General features: G+C 54.3%; 7 protein-coding genes across 7 annotated transcripts; 2 read left to right on the top strand and 5 right to left on the bottom strand.

Annotated features, from left to right (window-relative positions):
- Positions 1 to 921: 921 nt before the first annotated feature.
- Positions 922 to 3,010, bottom strand: BDZ99DRAFT_439850 (MFS general substrate transporter; the record flags this gene model as incomplete). The annotated part of the gene is made up of 3 exons (XM_033717678.1): positions 2,464 to 3,010; positions 1,595 to 2,412; positions 922 to 1,537 (listed from the first exon to the last, which is right to left on the bottom strand). The coding sequence occupies exons 1-3, from the start codon at positions 2,701 to 2,703 to the stop codon at positions 922 to 924; spliced, it is 1,674 nt and encodes a 557-aa protein (XP_033579571.1). The 5' UTR covers positions 2,704 to 3,010.
- Positions 3,011 to 4,048: 1,038 nt separating this feature from the next.
- BDZ99DRAFT_569258 (RTA1-domain-containing protein) lies at positions 4,049 to 5,538 on the bottom strand. Its single transcript, XM_033727860.1, has 3 exons — positions 5,124 to 5,538; positions 4,698 to 5,068; positions 4,049 to 4,644 (listed from the first exon to the last, which is right to left on the bottom strand). The coding sequence occupies exons 1-3, from the start codon at positions 5,473 to 5,475 to the stop codon at positions 4,195 to 4,197; spliced, it is 1,173 nt and encodes a 390-aa protein (XP_033579572.1). The 5' UTR covers positions 5,476 to 5,538; the 3' UTR covers positions 4,049 to 4,194.
- A 2,709-nt stretch (positions 5,539 to 8,247) lies between these two features.
- Positions 8,248 to 9,143, top strand: BDZ99DRAFT_367374 (uncharacterized protein; the record flags this gene model as incomplete). The annotated part of the gene is made up of 4 exons (XM_033714761.1): positions 8,248 to 8,379; positions 8,429 to 8,487; positions 8,544 to 8,982; positions 9,036 to 9,143. Coding segments are annotated over 4 exons (738 nt in total), but the record flags the coding sequence as incomplete, so codon positions are not given.
- Positions 9,144 to 9,916: 773 nt separating this feature from the next.
- On the bottom strand, positions 9,917 to 11,154 carry BDZ99DRAFT_507785 (cytochrome c peroxidase; the record flags this gene model as incomplete). The annotated part of the gene is made up of 2 exons (XM_033724275.1): positions 10,825 to 11,154; positions 9,917 to 10,763 (listed from the first exon to the last, which is right to left on the bottom strand). The coding sequence occupies exons 1-2, from the start codon at positions 10,938 to 10,940 to the stop codon at positions 9,917 to 9,919; spliced, it is 963 nt and encodes a 320-aa protein (XP_033579574.1). The 5' UTR covers positions 10,941 to 11,154.
- Positions 11,155 to 12,103: 949 nt separating this feature from the next.
- BDZ99DRAFT_461270 (uncharacterized protein) lies at positions 12,104 to 12,393 on the top strand. The gene has a single exon (XM_033719587.1). The coding sequence runs from the start codon at positions 12,139 to 12,141 to the stop codon at positions 12,301 to 12,303; it is 165 nt and encodes a 54-aa protein (XP_033579575.1). The 5' UTR covers positions 12,104 to 12,138; the 3' UTR covers positions 12,304 to 12,393.
- On the bottom strand, positions 12,349 to 14,371 carry BDZ99DRAFT_569261 (uncharacterized protein; the record flags this gene model as incomplete). The annotated part of the gene is made up of 3 exons (XM_033727861.1): positions 12,349 to 13,307; positions 13,369 to 13,860; positions 14,047 to 14,371. The coding sequence occupies 3 exons, from the start codon at positions 14,369 to 14,371 to the stop codon at positions 12,349 to 12,351; spliced, it is 1,776 nt and encodes a 591-aa protein (XP_033579576.1).
- Positions 14,372 to 14,439: 68 nt separating this feature from the next.
- On the bottom strand, positions 14,440 to 16,636 carry BDZ99DRAFT_439864 (aldose 1-epimerase). The gene is made up of 5 exons (XM_033717679.1): positions 16,006 to 16,636; positions 15,821 to 15,942; positions 15,582 to 15,770; positions 15,133 to 15,529; positions 14,440 to 15,083 (listed from the first exon to the last, which is right to left on the bottom strand). Exons 1-5 carry the CDS (start codon positions 16,280 to 16,282, stop codon positions 14,878 to 14,880), a joined length of 1,191 nt encoding a protein of 396 aa, XP_033579577.1. The 5' UTR covers positions 16,283 to 16,636; the 3' UTR covers positions 14,440 to 14,877.
- Positions 16,637 to 16,647: the final 11 nt, after the last annotated feature.

The following is a 16,647-nucleotide window of genomic DNA, read 5'->3' on the forward strand; positions in this document are numbered from 1 at the left end:
CCATAACGGCATCCTCACTGGCTTGTTGACACCACTCCCCCCGACCGCACTCCCGCTGTCCATTTGAGAGTGAACCAAAGGGTTTTGATCCCGCTCCCTCTCCATCTCTCCATGAGATCTTGGTACCGTTTGGTTGATCCCACAAGCTTCCGACAATCTTTCCCTCTTCATCAGGACGTTAACTCTCGCTTTTTGATCCCACGCCTCTCCACCTCTCCATAAGACCTTTGTAATGTCTGGTTGATCCTACCAGCCTCCAACGGTCTCACCCTCCCCATCGGCAGCAATGGCTTCTTGTTTTGACCCACACCCTCCTCGCCTCTCCATGCAACTTTTGTGACGCCTCAGTTGATCCCACATCCCTCCATCTCTCCATTTTGTCCTGTCCATTGATGTTTGAATACCATACCCACCACACATCAGCGAATCCTGGCAAACTTTTTGATGTCCAGTGTCAAATCTCTGAAGAAGAAAGCGTTTGCGAGCTCGACGGTGGGAGATTTATACCCCCGCCATGCTGAGAAGCACGTGGATGTCACGTGAGCCACGTGCGCTTAGACCTCCTGATCTCGGGGTCTGGGGCGTACAGTAATATGCCACAGTCCGGAGAATATGTCTACCTACCAAAAGCTGAGTTAGGTTAAAAAAAAATGGGGATGTGCAAGCTTGAAGCATGACGCTCGTTGCGGACTAAAGAGAGTCGTTACTCAATATATCTATCTACACCAACGGCCTTGCTCGAACTCAGCAGAAGAAAGTCGTTCCGACACTCAGAAAGGCCCAAGTCGCCAAACACTACCCATGCTCGCCATCCCATCCCACCCCATCTCCATCCTCATTCCCACGCTCTGCTTGCCCCCTCCAACCATCAAGCCACTCGATCCCAATTTCTACGTCCCCTAGGGACCTTAAAGCTCCCCTCTAGACACCAATCTCCTTACCCTCCTCTCCAGCTCCCATCCCCTCGCTTCCCCCCTCCTCCCCCATCCCACTATCCACCTCCACCTCCACTTCCACCTTCCCCATCCCCACCTGCCCCGCCGCCCTCGGAATCCTCACCGCCACCACACAAACTGCAAACCCGACCCCCGCACTCGCCGTCGCCAGCCAAAACACCGCCCGATACGCCCCCAGCTGCCCACCCCCGACCTGCGAAAACACGACATGCGCCAAGCCCAGCGAGAACGCAATCGCCAGATTCACGAGGCTTGAGCAGACGGCGCCCGCGACGCCCTGGAACTCGAGCGGCTGCGACGACGTCAGAAACACGGTGGAGATGGTGAAGGTGAGGTCGAGGCCGAGCGCGGCGCAGACCATGGCGGGGAAGACGAGGGGCCAGTACGAGGCCGTGGGCGTGACGAAGGCGAAGAGGAGGGGCGTCAGGATCCAGGCAAGCCCGGAGAAGAGGAGGAGGAGTGTGAGGGGGATGCGGTGCATGATGAGCCCGGCGAGGAGGGAGATGAGGATGCCGACGAGGCCGAGCGGGGTGAAGTAGAGGAGGAGGGTGAGCGGGGGGGTGGCGGCGATGGTTTGGAGGCTGGGGGCGGGGGAGTTAGATTTGGGAGGATGGAAGGGGGGGAGGGGAGGGGCTTACTAGAAGGTGGCGTAGAAGAGGAAGATGCCGAAGGCACCGTAGAAGAAGAGGCAGGCGAGGATGAAGGGGATTGTGGAGGGGTTGGCGAAGAAGCGTTTTGGTAGGAGGGGGCTTGCGGCGACTTTGAGCTCGATGTAGACGGAGATGCAGAGTAGAAGTAAGCCGATGCCGAGTGGGACTAGAGTGTGCCAGGAGAAGTATCCGTGGGAGTAGTCGGACCCGGTAGAAAGTGAGTAGGTGATTAGTAGGAGCCCGGAGAAAATTGTGAAAGAACCCCACCAGTCCATTCCGATCTTGCAGGGAAGTGGGTCGCGACATGCTTGAGGGCTGGTTAGAATTGTCGCTAGTATGACCACGAATGACAGTAATGCAGCAGTCCAGAAATACCACTGCCAACGATGGAAGTTTGCGGAAAGCGTCCCACTGGCTACTCCAGCAAAGAAACCAAAAGGAGCACAGGCACCGAAGATACCCAACACAATGTTTCTCCGCCTTCCGGCTTTATAGATTGCCCCAATCATGGCCAAACTAGCTGGTTGAATGGCCGCAAGCGCAAAACCATGCATGGCGCGGCATATCGCAAAAATGACCGTATTTTTGCAAAACCCGGCGACGATAGTCCAGACGAGTATCCAGATCATTCCGAAGATGAAGACAGGGTAGCCTCCATGGATATCGGCAGCGCGTGCGAACGGAAGAGTTGCAGAAGCGACGATGACGCTATGGATACACGATGCCCAGGCCATACTCGTGGTTGAAGAGTGAAAGTCTTCTGCCACGGAATTGAAAATTTGCCCAGCGCCGGTCAAGAGATATTCCTGCTCGAGATGTCAGGAAATATGAACGTATTGCTCCGGGAAATTATTCACAGCAAGGGCTTGCGATCCACAAACTGCAAAGCAGAACCCAACTTCAGCCAACGAAGAGTCGAACGGTTTTTTCGGTGGTAAGTCGGCATCACTTAGGTGAGTACTCGATGCTTCTTCGTCCCAGGTAGGTGCTGTAGGCGACGTCTCGCTGGTGGGCTTTCTGGACCATTCCTTGACAGAGCCTCCTAATCTGGAGAGTCTGGCACAAATCGGCCTATACCGGGGTATGGAAAATGACATTTGGGAGGATTCTGGAGAATGAGAACGTTGGGAATAAAGAGGGTCGTTTTTTTCTGCTAACAGGAAGCATTTGACGTAAGTACCCTTTGCGCAAGAAAATATCGGTAAAGACGGTCAGGCCCGATCCGACATATTGGGTATCCATAGTGACAGGTGATACAAGTGGAAGCATGCTCAGGTACAAGTCAAGTTGTGACGTGCATCAAAGATATCGAAGAGCCGAATGCTTCTACCCGCGTGCTTGTTGCAAGTGCCGGCGGGAACGGATGGTCTCTGTAGTTGTATAATCAAAACTAGTAGAGCGGGAGTAGTCTAGTACTTCACATAGAGTGAGTGCAACGTGAGTATTGTTCGGAAAGCGGACATTTGAAGGGCACGAAGAGGGAAGTTGAACGTCCGAGATGTGCTAATGCTTGCCATAAATGCGACCTAAGAAATGAGGAGAGTATGGTGTATCCGGCCATCCCGAGTGATGTTTCCATTGTTTTCCATGGTATTGAGGCAGAGATGTAAAGTTTTATTCGGCCTTTTTTCCGAGGACATACTCGTACGCTCTTGACGAAGCGAAGGGCAAGATGACTTGATGTGCGAACGAGTTTTATAGGATAAGTAACATTACCATGCCACACTTTTATTGAATTTTTCATACACGCGTCAGAGTTTGCAGTTTTAGTTGCGGTGGGCCGTTTCCTCCGATCGTCCGCGGGAAGGTGGTCTGGTCAGCCACCCTTCTCCGGAGCCGTGTGACGGCGTTGCGATAGACAGAGCCAGCAGCGCGGTCGTAGTGTTTGCTCTACCGAATGAAAGATCCACGTGAGATGACTTCTGCTGTTATGATGGCGAGATGGGTTAAGGCTGATGAAGGGCGTCGGAGGTTGTGGTGGCCACCGGGAAGAGTGGAGGTTTGGCCCGACGAATCAGAGAGCGCGTTGCCCACAACACTAAGACTCTTTGTCACAATTTCACTAACACCATACGGCATGCGCTAGAGTTACAGCGTGGGCTCGGTATGTCCAAGTGCGGCTGCAACATTTCTCTGCTTCCGCTCTTGCTACAGCGACTGCACATTCCAAGGCTCGACGGTGACGATCACAGCATCTTGACCGTTGCGTTGCGGCGGCTACTTATCCTCCCGTTTCCGCAGTCTATCTGGTGTCTCGCTATGAATACATAGTCAAGTGGCTGAAGAATCTGCCGTGGAACGAAGCTGCCGTCGAGCCTTATCAGTATGTTTCACAGGTGTATGCCAATCTCTTGAGTGGCGTGGTACATCAAGACTCCCGTGCGCACAGCACCATGCTGAACAAATAAACTTCAAGCGAGCAATCGAATGCAGATCTATAATGCTATCATTGCTCTAGTGATGTTCCATTACCGCTCAAACAAATGAAGACTTTCCACAACGCCCAAAACGCCGAAAGCACCAAATTCCTCGTGAGACTCTAAGCTCCTCGCCCATCTATGATTACGCCATAACAATCAACCACCGTATCAAACGGGCGGCCCGGAGTAGTATCCTAAGTTGTCTCCAGAATTGTCCCTCGAATGGTCCCTCGAGTGGTTGGGGGAGCTATATCCGTCTCTCAAGAACCTGTTTTCGTGCGGTACCTCGAGCTCCACGTCGTTCGTAAGGTTCTGTGAGCTGTACCCGCCGAGGGGCGAGTACTCGGTTCCATACCCAAGCTTGCCAGACTTCCCTGCCGCTTTCATGGCCTTCTTAGTTTCCTTGTTCTCCTTCTTCATCTGCTTCTTCTCTTTGCGAGATGGCAACTCGCTTTCGGGTCCCTTGAGAACCATGCCGGGGTGGATCACACTGAGAATGGTAATGGCTAGCAGCATGGGTGATGCGTCCAGGGCCAAAGGATAGACTTCATGGTATGGGAGAGGATTTGATTCGGTCATACCACGAGAGAATTCGATGAGGCGGAAGATAATGCGCATCTAGTTGAAACATTAGCTAATGTCTCAAGGCGTAACTCAGGGAGTTGACTCACGGTAATCAAAGCCAAGGCTGCATAAAGGGCTCCGGTGAGCAACAACCACTTTCGAGTCCTAGGTATCATCGCCGACTTCTCGAGTCGCATCATCTCGATCTGGAATCGGACAATGAGGATGGTGAACAAAACGATGAAGATCTCTTGCACGCCCACTCCGGTCATGTAGACGTTCTTTCCGAGCTTCTGTTGGTTGGCAGACGCGCTCGGTTGGAGCATAGTGCCTCCGATGCCTTGGACAATGAAGGAGAAGATATCCAGCCAGACGAAGTATTTCCCAATAGACATTGCTTTGATTTTCCATATCTTCCTCTCAGGATGGAAGGTCCAGATAAGACGTCCCGCGGTCATGTAGACATAAGCGTTGATCCCTGTGCAATGCAAAGTCAGCAACGGCTCGAAGGTGACTATCTGGGAATAACCTACATAGTGGAGCGAGTAACAGAAGGAGCTGATTGATCAAAGCGAGAGCTCCAGATTGCTGGTTGTGGGAGCCCAGTGCTCGTGTGACGAAGGATCCCAACTCCCAGGAACATCCCATAATCATGACCCAGCAGAATCCCTTCTTGAAGAGGAAAGCTTGTGTGACCTGGACTGCTGTGACGATGGCGAATAGCACAGAGAAGGCGATGGCGGCGGTGAAGCTTGGGCTAAACGCATAGTTTGCATTGCAGGCGGTAGGGTCGACATAGCCGTACTTGCCGGGTACTGCTGTTGTACAAGACGGGGTAGCTGTGGAAGTTGTCCTGGTTGCGATGTGGGAGATTGTGGAAGTCATGGCGATGGGCGTTATGAGTGTTGATTGGAAGATGAGATGGCAGAATGAATGACGATTGTGAGACAAAATGGTAGAATGAGATGATGCAGTGATTTGATGTTGAACAAAGTGACGAGGTCAGACGCTATATATCTACAAAGCTCCCTGGACCCATGAGGATTAAAGATAGCTACACGTCGACACGAGGAGCTCAGCCTTGGTGCACCTTGCCGATGTACGTAGCTGATCCCGGGCATGAGATTAAGCATGTTGCCCTTAAGGTTCAGATGAAGCAGCGGAGAACGGTGAAGCAAGAGATAGGACCCACGGCGTGCTTAAGATCCGACACAAATTGAGCGAGCGGACGAATCACAGAGCAGCGCCTCAGTGCACTGGCCACTCAAAGCTAAAAGTGGAGCGGGGATGCTACAGGATCAACGTCGCCTAATTCCCAAATAGGGGCTAAGCTGCGATGCATCTTCGCACATCTTCGCCGGGCAAGACTTCGGGAGCGCGGCTGTGAGGGCAGAGCTTGACTGCGGTGCTGGGTAGCTTCAGTCTTGGGCGACTGTCATTCGCCCGCTCGCTTCTCGGGTGTCGGTTGATTTGAGACGCAGTCGTGACGAGGTCCTGTGTGGCTCAGCCCTATCTCAGCCTGGGAGCGCCGACTCCGAGTCGCAGTAAGCAGGGCAGTTTTCATCACACCGAAAACTGCGCCTAATGTCGCGAAAAATGGTTAAAACCTGCAAATACGCGGCTGTGTCAAAGTCAATTCAGCTGGGGCACCAGCCTTGAGGAGTAAAAGCCAGCCTCGGCCACTAGAGCAAGCCGCCGTGACTACTTGGGGTGCTTTGATGCAATTTCAGAAATTTGAATCAGAAAGAAGCTCTTCCCCTTGGGCTATGAGAAATCCCATTGAAGCACTTCAAGCAGTGGTAGACAGCTGTACACACGGCGGCACGAGACAGAGTGCTTGACGCGTGTGCCACTGTCCTCACGCCCAGCATGAAGGGGCTCTCCTGCTGGCATGGCATGTTGATGAAGTCTGCATCCTCAGGCATTTGAGGAAGTTCGGCAGTCATGGTGAGAGCCACGCCTACTATCAGGCTGTTGAGTGCTGACAAGAATGTGATAATAGAACAAGGAGCCGAGATGGCGGCATTATGAGTCTATCACGTAGACATCTGCCGGCGATGACATGTACAAAAGTAGCAGCCGGCCAAAGAGCTGAGTTCGCGACACCATGAGTCTGTCACGAACTACGAAGGTGGGAGGCGGTCAAAGAGCCGAGTTCGCAAGCCATGAGTCTGTCACGAATTACGACGGTGAAAGGCGGTCAAAGAGCCGCACGTTGGCTTTGTTCCACGCAACTGGTACCCGGAATTCGTCTTGGCGATGGTTGAACAGCGTCAGGCATCATTCCGGGGTTGGTGAGGCCGCGATGAGGATGCATGAAGGGTGCAGGAAGATGCATGACGACTGCCAAAAGCGCGCAGGAAGAGGCGGCTGAGTAAGATCACAGTCCCCCCAAAGCCCTCACGGCGGTCAAGCATCCCGGCCTGTTGTCGCAGCGAGCCGTCCCGGGTCCCAGCCCTGACACAGGCGACAAGGCTTCCCCGCATCGCCCACTCTTCGCCTGCCCGTGGTGGTGAGTCTTTCTCGCACGATCGCCGTCTCCTTTGTCCCCTTTCCAGCACTCCAGCGTGCGTTGACGTAAGAGCATGCCACCGCCACCCCGCAACGTCGAGTCTTCTTCGACGTCTGCTTGTCCACGCCACTATGCATCCAGCCGACTCGGGCACTCCAGCCTCACGTCCGACAGCAGTGGTGGACGGCCAAGAGGGGTGCGAAGGCAGGCCAACGATGCACCAAGACAGACGCCACGGAGCCCTCCCGGTGAAGCTACTCAGACAGCGACAGACTGGAGGAAAAGTCTGCGCGCAATCGCCCAAGTTGGGCCAGCGTGAGTGGTCTGATGTGCGCCCCCGCAGGTCGTCTAGGGGAGTTGAGGCCTTTTCCTTCAGCAATCAGGGGAGCGCACCGCCCTGGACGCTGCATCCGCAACCACAATTCGACATGGAGTGCGCCCCACGACGCAGCCTCGTGGCCGTTGCGTGACGCCTGGCCTCTGAAGGCGACGGGGCGCGCGCCGTCGACCTCACCAGGGCCTCGGGTGTTGGCACTAGGCTTGTTCTGCTTACCCTCCCCTCCCTCGCCGTCCTGCGCACCACTGTTCACCGCGAGTTAGATCTTGCTCCTCCATCCCGACTTCGCGGTGCATCGGAGCCTTACCCCGTGCAAAGGTACGCTGGTGCCGGGTATGTATGGCCCCTACTCCGCGTTTTTGCTCTCTTTCTGGGTCCTCCACACTCGACCTGCCCGTCTCTCACTAGACTGCATGCCAAACACCACCTCGTGGTGCGCCACCTTTGATCCTGCTGCTACTGTCGAGTACGGCCACATGGCGTAGAGTGCGCCCGTGAGATTTTAACCATTCCATACATTATAACTCGTGGATGGCTCGCACGCGGGCCTTCGCTGTCTTGTCGCATACCGTCCGCCCGGATCTCAGCCTGACCTCCGCCTCCAACTTGCACATCAAGCATTGATCCAGTTCTACGGTTGCGGTACATCAGATCACAGAACGACTCTGGGTTTAGCATCGTAATAGACATTCTCTATGTGAAGACATCTGCGCGCAGTCCGCTCTCAATCATGGCTCCTTCCAACTTTTTCTCCCCCGTGGCAAAGCGCACTCCTTCCACCGGCGAGGCTGCACCAACGCGCTCTGGTTTGACCCTCGATGGCAGCATCCTCGAGGCTTGGGCCGAAGGGTACAATGTTGGCTCTCTCATCATCCTCATCCTCATCGTCTTCTGCAACTACCGTGCTAAAGTGATGCTGCACAAGCTCATTCTGCTCGAGGTACTACACCTTACCATGGATATGGAACAACATGCTAAACTTATTGTAGCTGGTTCTTGCACTATGGCATGGCACGTTTATTTTTGCCCAAGATCCATACTATGGATGGTATGTGACTCACTACACACTACGGATTGAGCCAAGGCTGATACTTCACTCTCCAGGTATCTAAGCGCAACCGCAACCTTATTGTTCCTCTCATACTTCTTACACAACATAATCTCCTGGCTGAAGATTCGTCCCTTCTTGCCTCGCTGGGGCAGCAGAGTATTCATTGGGACCCTGATTGCGGTCCAGCCGTTTTGGATCGTCGAGTGCTGGTCCAACTGGGAATACTTCAATGGACTCGGCATCAGAGTCAACGTCAGCACCCGGCCATGGGAAGCTCTTGCCCGCGATCCATGGTGGATTTTCACAACATGGAAGCTGATTGATGCCATCAAGAAGACATATGGATTCAAGATCTGGGGACTTATCAAAATCAGCCCTCGCTTCGGAGTTATGATAGGGTGTATGGCGCTATCCATCGTCTTCCTCTTGACGGACGTCATTGTTACGGCTCTACACATCACGCACAACGCAGGCATCAATCCATACTGGCGTGTTAGTATCCTTTTTCTTTCGTATTGATCACAGCTGCTGACTGATAATCCAAGTTCGCGTTGGTATTCAAGTGTGCCTCTGATACGATTTTCCTAGACGACTTCAAATCCGTCCTCGATGACATTGTTGCTCGCTCCTTTAGCAACACAGGCGGTCGCGTGAGCACGGCTCCACGCAGGAAGAACACGGACCCCAATTTCCCAGAATTTATCGAGTGCGGACCTGTTACTACCAGCATCTCGTCTCCGTCTGGCATGCCTGTGCGATCCCGGTCGATCAACCCGTTCTCTAATAGAGATCAGCGCATAAGCCATCCCAAGATCCACGTTCAACAGGAGACTACTGTAACGGTTTCAAAGCCGGGATCGCGTAAACCGAGTACCGACAGCTTTGACAGCAACCGTGACATTCTCTCTAGACCATCTGCGGCCATATCTCCTAGCCACGACGATCTTAACCGGTCCATTTCATGGCCAAGAAATCATGCTGCTTCTATTTCGGAAGTCTGAGCTGCAAATTTAAGTCCCGATTGGGATGAAACACTTGCATCTGAAGCATTAATGCCGAGGACATGAACAAGATACAGTATCCTATCAGCATCCGATGATGGTTCTCATCACGACCTGGACGTCGAAAGAGGAGCGTTCAAGTGTCGGCAAAATCTTGCCCTTCGCTCCGTCCTATCGATCGCCAACCTTAGACTCCATCCGCACCCATCACGTGTAGATACCGGGGTCCTTTTTCCACGGCCAATGGAGTAAAGATAAAAGGTCGTATGATGAAGCTTCTAAAGGTGAGCAACCAAGCACGACATTATCGTGTACGAGTCTAGTCTAATCAATGTCTAAGTCTATAAAGTCTAGTCAGCAAAAAAGATACCGGAGTCTAGCGTCTTCGTCCGATTAGAACACATCAAACCCATAGCGAACTCTGCTTAGAGTCTAGCTCTGAACTTCTCGTTCTCCTCCCGCAAAGGCTCTGCCTCTTCGTTGGCTACGCCGGGCAGTCCCAGCCCATCTAGCTTCTTAGGAGCAGAAGCATACCCCCCTTTCTGATTATCCTCATTCAAGACCTTCCCATCCTCACCTCTCCTCAACCCCAACTCCATCAACTTCGCAAACGCCTTCGCAAAATCCGCATAAAACAGCTCTTTATCCTCCGCATACCTCACCACCCACTCCTTAAATCTCTCATCCGCCAACAACGCCATATCCGACGGCAGCATCATCAGCTCCTTCCTGAGCTCCTCATCCACATGCACAAACTGCCGCACCCCACTCCCCAGCGTCTTCGGCGCCCACTCAAACCGCGCCAGCAACCGAAAATACTGGTTCCCAAACCGCGTCGGGTTGTACACCCACTTCCCCTCAAACCCGGACCGCTTCCCATGGCACCGCCTCAGACTATGCGCCCCGCACAGCGCCACCGCCTTGTGGTCGCTGAGCCCCATCCGCACGAGCACCGCCCGCACGTGTGCTGCGCCCTGCGACGCGTCCGGCAACCCCCCCCGCGGTGGCAAGCGCGTGTCGTCGACGTAGTCGGTGCGGCCGGGCAGCCAGGCGACCGCGGGCCCGCCCAGCGCCTCGATCGCGACGCAGCCCACCAGCGTCCACAGGTCCGCGTAGGTGAGCCATGGGTGCGCGGCTTTGACGGGCTCGAGGAAGACGCGCGCGTGTTGCAGCCCGGCGTTGGCCGGGTCGCCGCCTTCGGCTTCGTAGCGCATGCCGGCGCCGTTGGAGCCGCCCGTGTTGGTCGAGGCGTCGTAGCTGCTGGCGGAGTGCCTGGGGGATGGGTGGGTGGGTTAGTGGGTAGTGGTGGTGGAGGGTTTGGGAGGGGAGTTACCATGCTAGTCGCACGAGTACGGGGCCGACGCTGCCGTCGTCGTATTCTGGGCGCGCGAGGAGCGCGAGGATGGCGGCGCGCACGGAGGTGTAGTCGCCTGGGGCTGGGGGAGTCATTGTTGTTTCAGCAAGTGACAGTAGGAAATATATACACAAGTCTTCAAAGGCGTGGCGCAAATGGAATGTAAGAGAGACGGAAGACAGCTCGAGCTTCCATAAATTTTCACGAACACGACAGACGCCGTTCTCGCCGTGCCTCGGGGCAGGATCGAGGCTGATGTGATTCGTAAAGTGGGTCTTATCGTGTGAAGCGGCTTTTTTTTTTTTTTTTTAATCGCGGATCGGATTTCAGGAACGGGGTTAGCGGCGTGCGCATGTGAGGATGTCGTGAACTTTCTTCCGCTTCAGTGTGTGCTTTGCTTGAACGCTTCTAGGGAAAGGCATGAGGTTGGGATGACGAGGCTTGGCGCCGTTTGTTTGGATGCATGCCTAAGATTTTGGAAGGCTATGGTTTTGGTTGGTTGGTTGGTTAAAGTGTTGCGAGGCAGGGACGGATAGCGGCCTGGCAAATGGAAGTGCTTCAAGGCAGAGGCGTATAATGCATAGCCTTGCGGGCCCAGCACTACTGTCCCTCTCGATCTACGTGAGGCTTGAGATATTTCCAACGTCACGTGACAGGCCGCTTTGGGCACGTGTGACTGAACTCTCCCTAGAGTATAAAAAAAAAAAAAAATCTCCCATCGTGTTCATGGGTGGATTCTTCAGATCGTTTGTGGAGCTTCGCCGGTATCGAACTGGTGTGAACGACCTCTTGATGGTTGGCAAAAAAGCACAGAGGACTACCCTCCATGGTGCGCTTGGAGGCTGGATTGGGGACGTTTGAGTGCAAGTGATGAGGAGACGCAGTGCTATTTAGATTTGGTCGAGTTCAAGTATAAAGTCAATTATTTGCTAGTGTCAGTTGCCGTGGCTTTAGTGGATGAAGCTTGAGAGAGTCTGTAATCCGTAAATATGATAATCATTTAAGTCTTCGATGGCCGTTGTCTGCCCATTGCAATGCGGTCTCCACGGTGTTTGCAGGACCGCCAGTCCACTGATAAGTGCTTTTAGTTGTTGGTTTTGCTCGCGCATCGAGAGACTCCCAGTCCCTTGTTCTACCTTTGTTCCGGTTTCTTCAGTTAAATAGGAGTTGTTAGTCGGTATGACTAATACCTTCGAGTGTTGGGAAGAGCACGTGAAAGGCACCTGATCGACAAATTGACAGCTGAGTGCTGGAAAACCGACACCTATTAGTCTACCCAGCTTCACAAGTTACATGAAGTCTGTATCAGCCCACATCCCCTGCCTCTCCAGCATCCTCCACGGCCACCAGAACACCCCTCAACCTTCCCTCTCAGATCATAAACCTGAAGCATATCCACTAGCCAATCCTCCCTGCATACACAAACCTCACTACCCTACCACCCTACCTACCACCTAGCACAGCCATCTAACCACACTCAGAGACCCAGACACTTAACCCTCTTCAATCATCCCTAAACACCCACTCCGGCCACCTCCCTCCCTCATTCCGCCCCACCTCCCTCACCCGCCCGGCCTCCGTCTCGCTCCACACCATGATCCTGCCCGCGCCCCTCGCAAACGCAGCTGTGACCTGCTTCCACGGCGTCGGGTCGGTGTTGAACGTCTGCACCAGCGGGATCGAGCCCTGGCCATCGGCGTAGAGGATCGTGCGGCGGAGGTAGCGTCCTGATCTTGGTGATGGCGGCATGGGGGATGTATCTGGGGTTGTGTTTGGCGAAGAGGAAAGGAGAGGGGAAGAGGAGGAGGAGTGGTGCGAGTGGTAGGTGCTCCGCATGGGGATAGAGTACGGGGACGAAGACAGGTGGCTGTCGATGGGGGAGCTTGAGAAGGGGGCGTCGCTGCTGCTGCTGCTTCCCAGGTCCGATGTGAAGGATGTGGTTGGCGTAATGACGGCATGCCCAACGGGGCAGGGACTACTGTCCAGTGTGTCGTGCGAGCTATGCAGGTTCATCTCATCGTCTTCGTCCGTCATAGGCGCGTACGCCGATGCGTACACTGGAGCCTCCCGATCGTAGGCGTAATCAATGTTCTCAAATACGCGCGGCGGGAACATGTACAGCTGCATACCCAGCGGGACCGGGTGCTCGTAAGGTCGCTTTCGGCCTGGCGGGGAGATGCGTTGGGCCGGCGAGCCTAGACGCGGGTAGGGGAGTCCGTAGGTGTCGAAGGCGTAGAGCGACTTCTGGCCCTCCGAGTCCGCCATGATGGTTTCAGAGTCGAGGTCATAGATGCGCTCTTCAGAGCGCGTGATCGCGTTGCTCGGGAAGGCGATGATGTGCCACGGTGACATTGCGTGGCTGCGGTCGGTGGGGCTGTTCTGCGGGTGCTCTGCTAGCGTGATGAAGGTCCAGCGACCGGTTGTGTGAGATTGCTCTTGGGCTTCATCTGAGAGCAGGGCGTCTAGTGTAGTTCATTAGTGTCATGGTTTCAAGACTTCGTAACTAGAGGCGATAAAACTCACCCTCCCTAGAGTGACCCTCCCTGAACGTGTGCACCTCGCTATATCGAACTTTCTGGACGTCATCGGGTAGGACCCGCATAAGCTCTGTTGGTGGGTAGGTATCAGTTGCCCAGAAGGACAAGCACAGAACTGGAATGTTCTTTGGGGCACTCAGGCCAAGAATCTGGTCCCACGGAATCTCTCTACGGTCCAAGGCGCCGTGCCAGCTCAGCAGGTTTTCGAGTAAAGAGTATGGTTGGGTGCAACGTCTCTTGGGAGGGGGAGTTGTGCGGAGTGCATCTTTGAGTGGGCTTCCTAAGCTGCGTTTCTCACGCGTGGGCTTGGTGCCAATGCCATCGAGCTTACTGCCGTGGACGGCTTGCGACTTGTAATTCAGGTCCCCGAATTCGTCAGGACGTGGAAGGATTTCTCCTAGCCAACTGATCTCGTTCGCTCGCAGCTCTTTTTCTAGATCCTTGATGGGAAAGTCGATTTCTGTCTCATCGTCGCTGTCTACTGCGGTGTTAGCGATGAAGCTCTTGCAGGACATGTACAATGCTATTGCGCATCGGGGCCCGGCGCTACCGACGACGGACCACGTCGAGAATATCAAGGCGCAGCCACAATCCCGTCCCGTTCCCAGAGCATCGACAGCATGCTGAGCGTCTTGGGAATGTTTCTGTGCTGTGTTTCACTCACCGATATCTGCCTGGCCGTCATAGTTGGAGATCCCCAAGCCATAAGCGACAGGTTGCTGAGATCCTCCCTCGTCCGTACCAGCATCATGCTGACCCAGACCCATGTCTTCGGCCATAAAGATCAAGCTCCGCTGCTGTTCGTGTAGCTCCGCAATGTGAGTCGGCAGCGGTGGCGGTGTCGCGTATAGCTTTGGTGTCGGTGGGCTGAAACCTGTGCCCATCACCGTGATGAGGCTGCGCGACGCGGTGACCACTCTAGGATGGCATCTCCAGTATTCGTTATGATATCCCTCCATCGATGGAGTCGGCTCTGGAGTGCGGTACATGATTAGTACAATGTCTAGTGTGATGAACTGTGGATGCGAGCACTGTGCAGGTGGCCGCGGCGAGATGACGAGGTTAGAGGTTGGGCGTTCTATGAAAAGCAAAGGCCGAGGAAAAATGGCAATCGAAAGAAGTAGAAGGACAAAAACGTGGGAGCAGGCCCGTTTCGGTTAGGCTGTTGAGGCTGCCACGCGGGTGTGGATTTCATGACGTCGTGCCGCTTCTCACGGTTTTTGGCGGCTGGAGTGAATTCAGCCGCTACCTGAGGTCGCCCGGCAAGCTTATAATATTCCCGTGAACAGCGTTCGGGATTTCGAAAAAACTTCGAGGAGCTTCAAACAGCGGCAGACAAGTGTACACGGAGCTGTGGCGAGTTGCTGTAAATGTTGGGTCATTGCGCTTTCATTAGAAACCCCGATCTTCACCAGATTCCCATGCACCTACTCAGTCCAGGCTTTTGGTCTTGAAAGCGCATCGGCTGCTCTTCCCACCCGTTATGAAACCCACTCTAGTTGACCGAGAAACTGTACCTCGCCTCTAGCACGTACGGATCATCACCTGGGCCAAAGATGTTCTTCTTGTCCCGCTGCCACTCGGGCTGGTTGATGGCGTCGATCCAATCTTCAACCTCCATCACGATGCAGCCATACTGCTCCACCACGCGAGGACGGCTACCGTCGGTCAAGCCTTGGGTGGACTTTAGAGGGATTGAGCCTGCATTGCGATCAGCGTGCGCGAAACCCAGTTTTTGAGGGGCACTTACCGTTCTGGCCTCCGCAGCTATAGACTTGGAAAGCGTCCTGATCAGTGAATATGTCCACCTGGATGCCGGTGAAGTTGCTGAAAAGTGACGCCACTGGACCTTCGGTGCGCCAATCGTACGGACCGTTCTGTGCACGGTTGACCAGATAGCAGGTATCGTATCCAGTGCAGTTGGTTCCGCAATTCCCCAACAGATCCGGGGACGAGAAGTTGGCGCCGATCTGCTTTGGCGCGGACCAGAAGTCGTTGACCGAGTACAAGTCGTTCGGGAGAATCGTGCCGTTGGGAATAAGGATTCCATCGGCTCCGATGCGCTGGCCAGAGTATGGCAGGTAGAGCGTGTGGTTCAGTGCTAAAGCTGTGTCGTCATTCTGGAACGCGTCGAGATTCCAGTATGTCTGAAAAATTACCTGATTAGCACCCGTATTTGCAATAGGGCAGTGGACATACGTGAGAGCTCAGCATGATGGGCGTCTTCTTGGTAGTTGACAGAGCGACCATCTTCAGATGCCACTCGTTCGGGGTCATGGTGTATGTGATGTAGCTAACAACTTCTCCGGGGAAACCTTGCTCGCCATCAGGATCCACGAGAGAGAAGGTGATAGAGCTAGTCGTGTGCGCAACGACAGTGAAATTTCGCTGAGCAAAATTAGCAACCATAGACTCAGATCAAACGATGCAGAACGCACATAATCCCATCCGTGGGGGCCTCCATGCAGGGTATCGTTGTTGTTGTTCTCGTTGGGCAGAACATGGTATTCGGTGCCATCAATCATAAAGCTGCTGTTCTTGATGCGGTTGGCATAGCGGCCTAGGAGGAATTAGCTAATTTTCGAAGGCGCTCATTTCACTCAGGTAAGTGTGTGCAACTCACCTGGAACACCGCCAAAATGCGGGTGGTACGGATCCTCAGAGTAATGAGTTGCATTGTCGAATCCTAGGACAATATCGCGCTCGATGCCATTGGTGTCATTGACGAACAGGTTGCTGATGCTGGCGCCGTAGGGAATGAAGAGGCCACGAATCCCCTCGGCGGAGATTTCATACTTGCCATTCTCATCAGGACCCAATGGACCATTGCCGCCATAGTCCTGGGCAATGACGGACGCGGCCAGCAATGCGAGCGTGGTAGGTAGTCTGAAGCTCACCATGTTGGTAGGAGGGTGGTGTAAGCTTTTTGAGGTTGGTGGTGGAGAGGAGAGAGTGTAGTTCGTGGCAGGCACCTAGGTAGTGAGGTGTTTATTTACGTCGGCCGTTCACAAGTCCCATGACCAGGGTTCGATGGATTTGATGGGTGAATGCAACCCTTGAAGTGAGAGCACCGGGGCAACGTTGAACGAAAGCGCTCCCCTCTCCCCGCAGCCAGCTCCACGGCTCCGCCGGGCAGAGCGTCAGGCACGCGGCTGGCGATGACGAACCTACAGGCCGGTCCTTGAGGCAATTGAGCAGCTGATACACGCGCGAGGTGGGGTTTGCATGTCAGATTTTCGGCAGGGCGCTGGATGAGGCAGCGGGA

This window comes from Mytilinidion resinicola (genome assembly GCF_010093595.1).
Source record: "Mytilinidion resinicola strain CBS 304.34 unplaced genomic scaffold BDZ99scaffold_6, whole genome shotgun sequence".
Taxonomy (NCBI): Eukaryota; Fungi; Ascomycota; class Dothideomycetes; order Mytilinidiales; family Mytilinidiaceae; genus Mytilinidion; species Mytilinidion resinicola.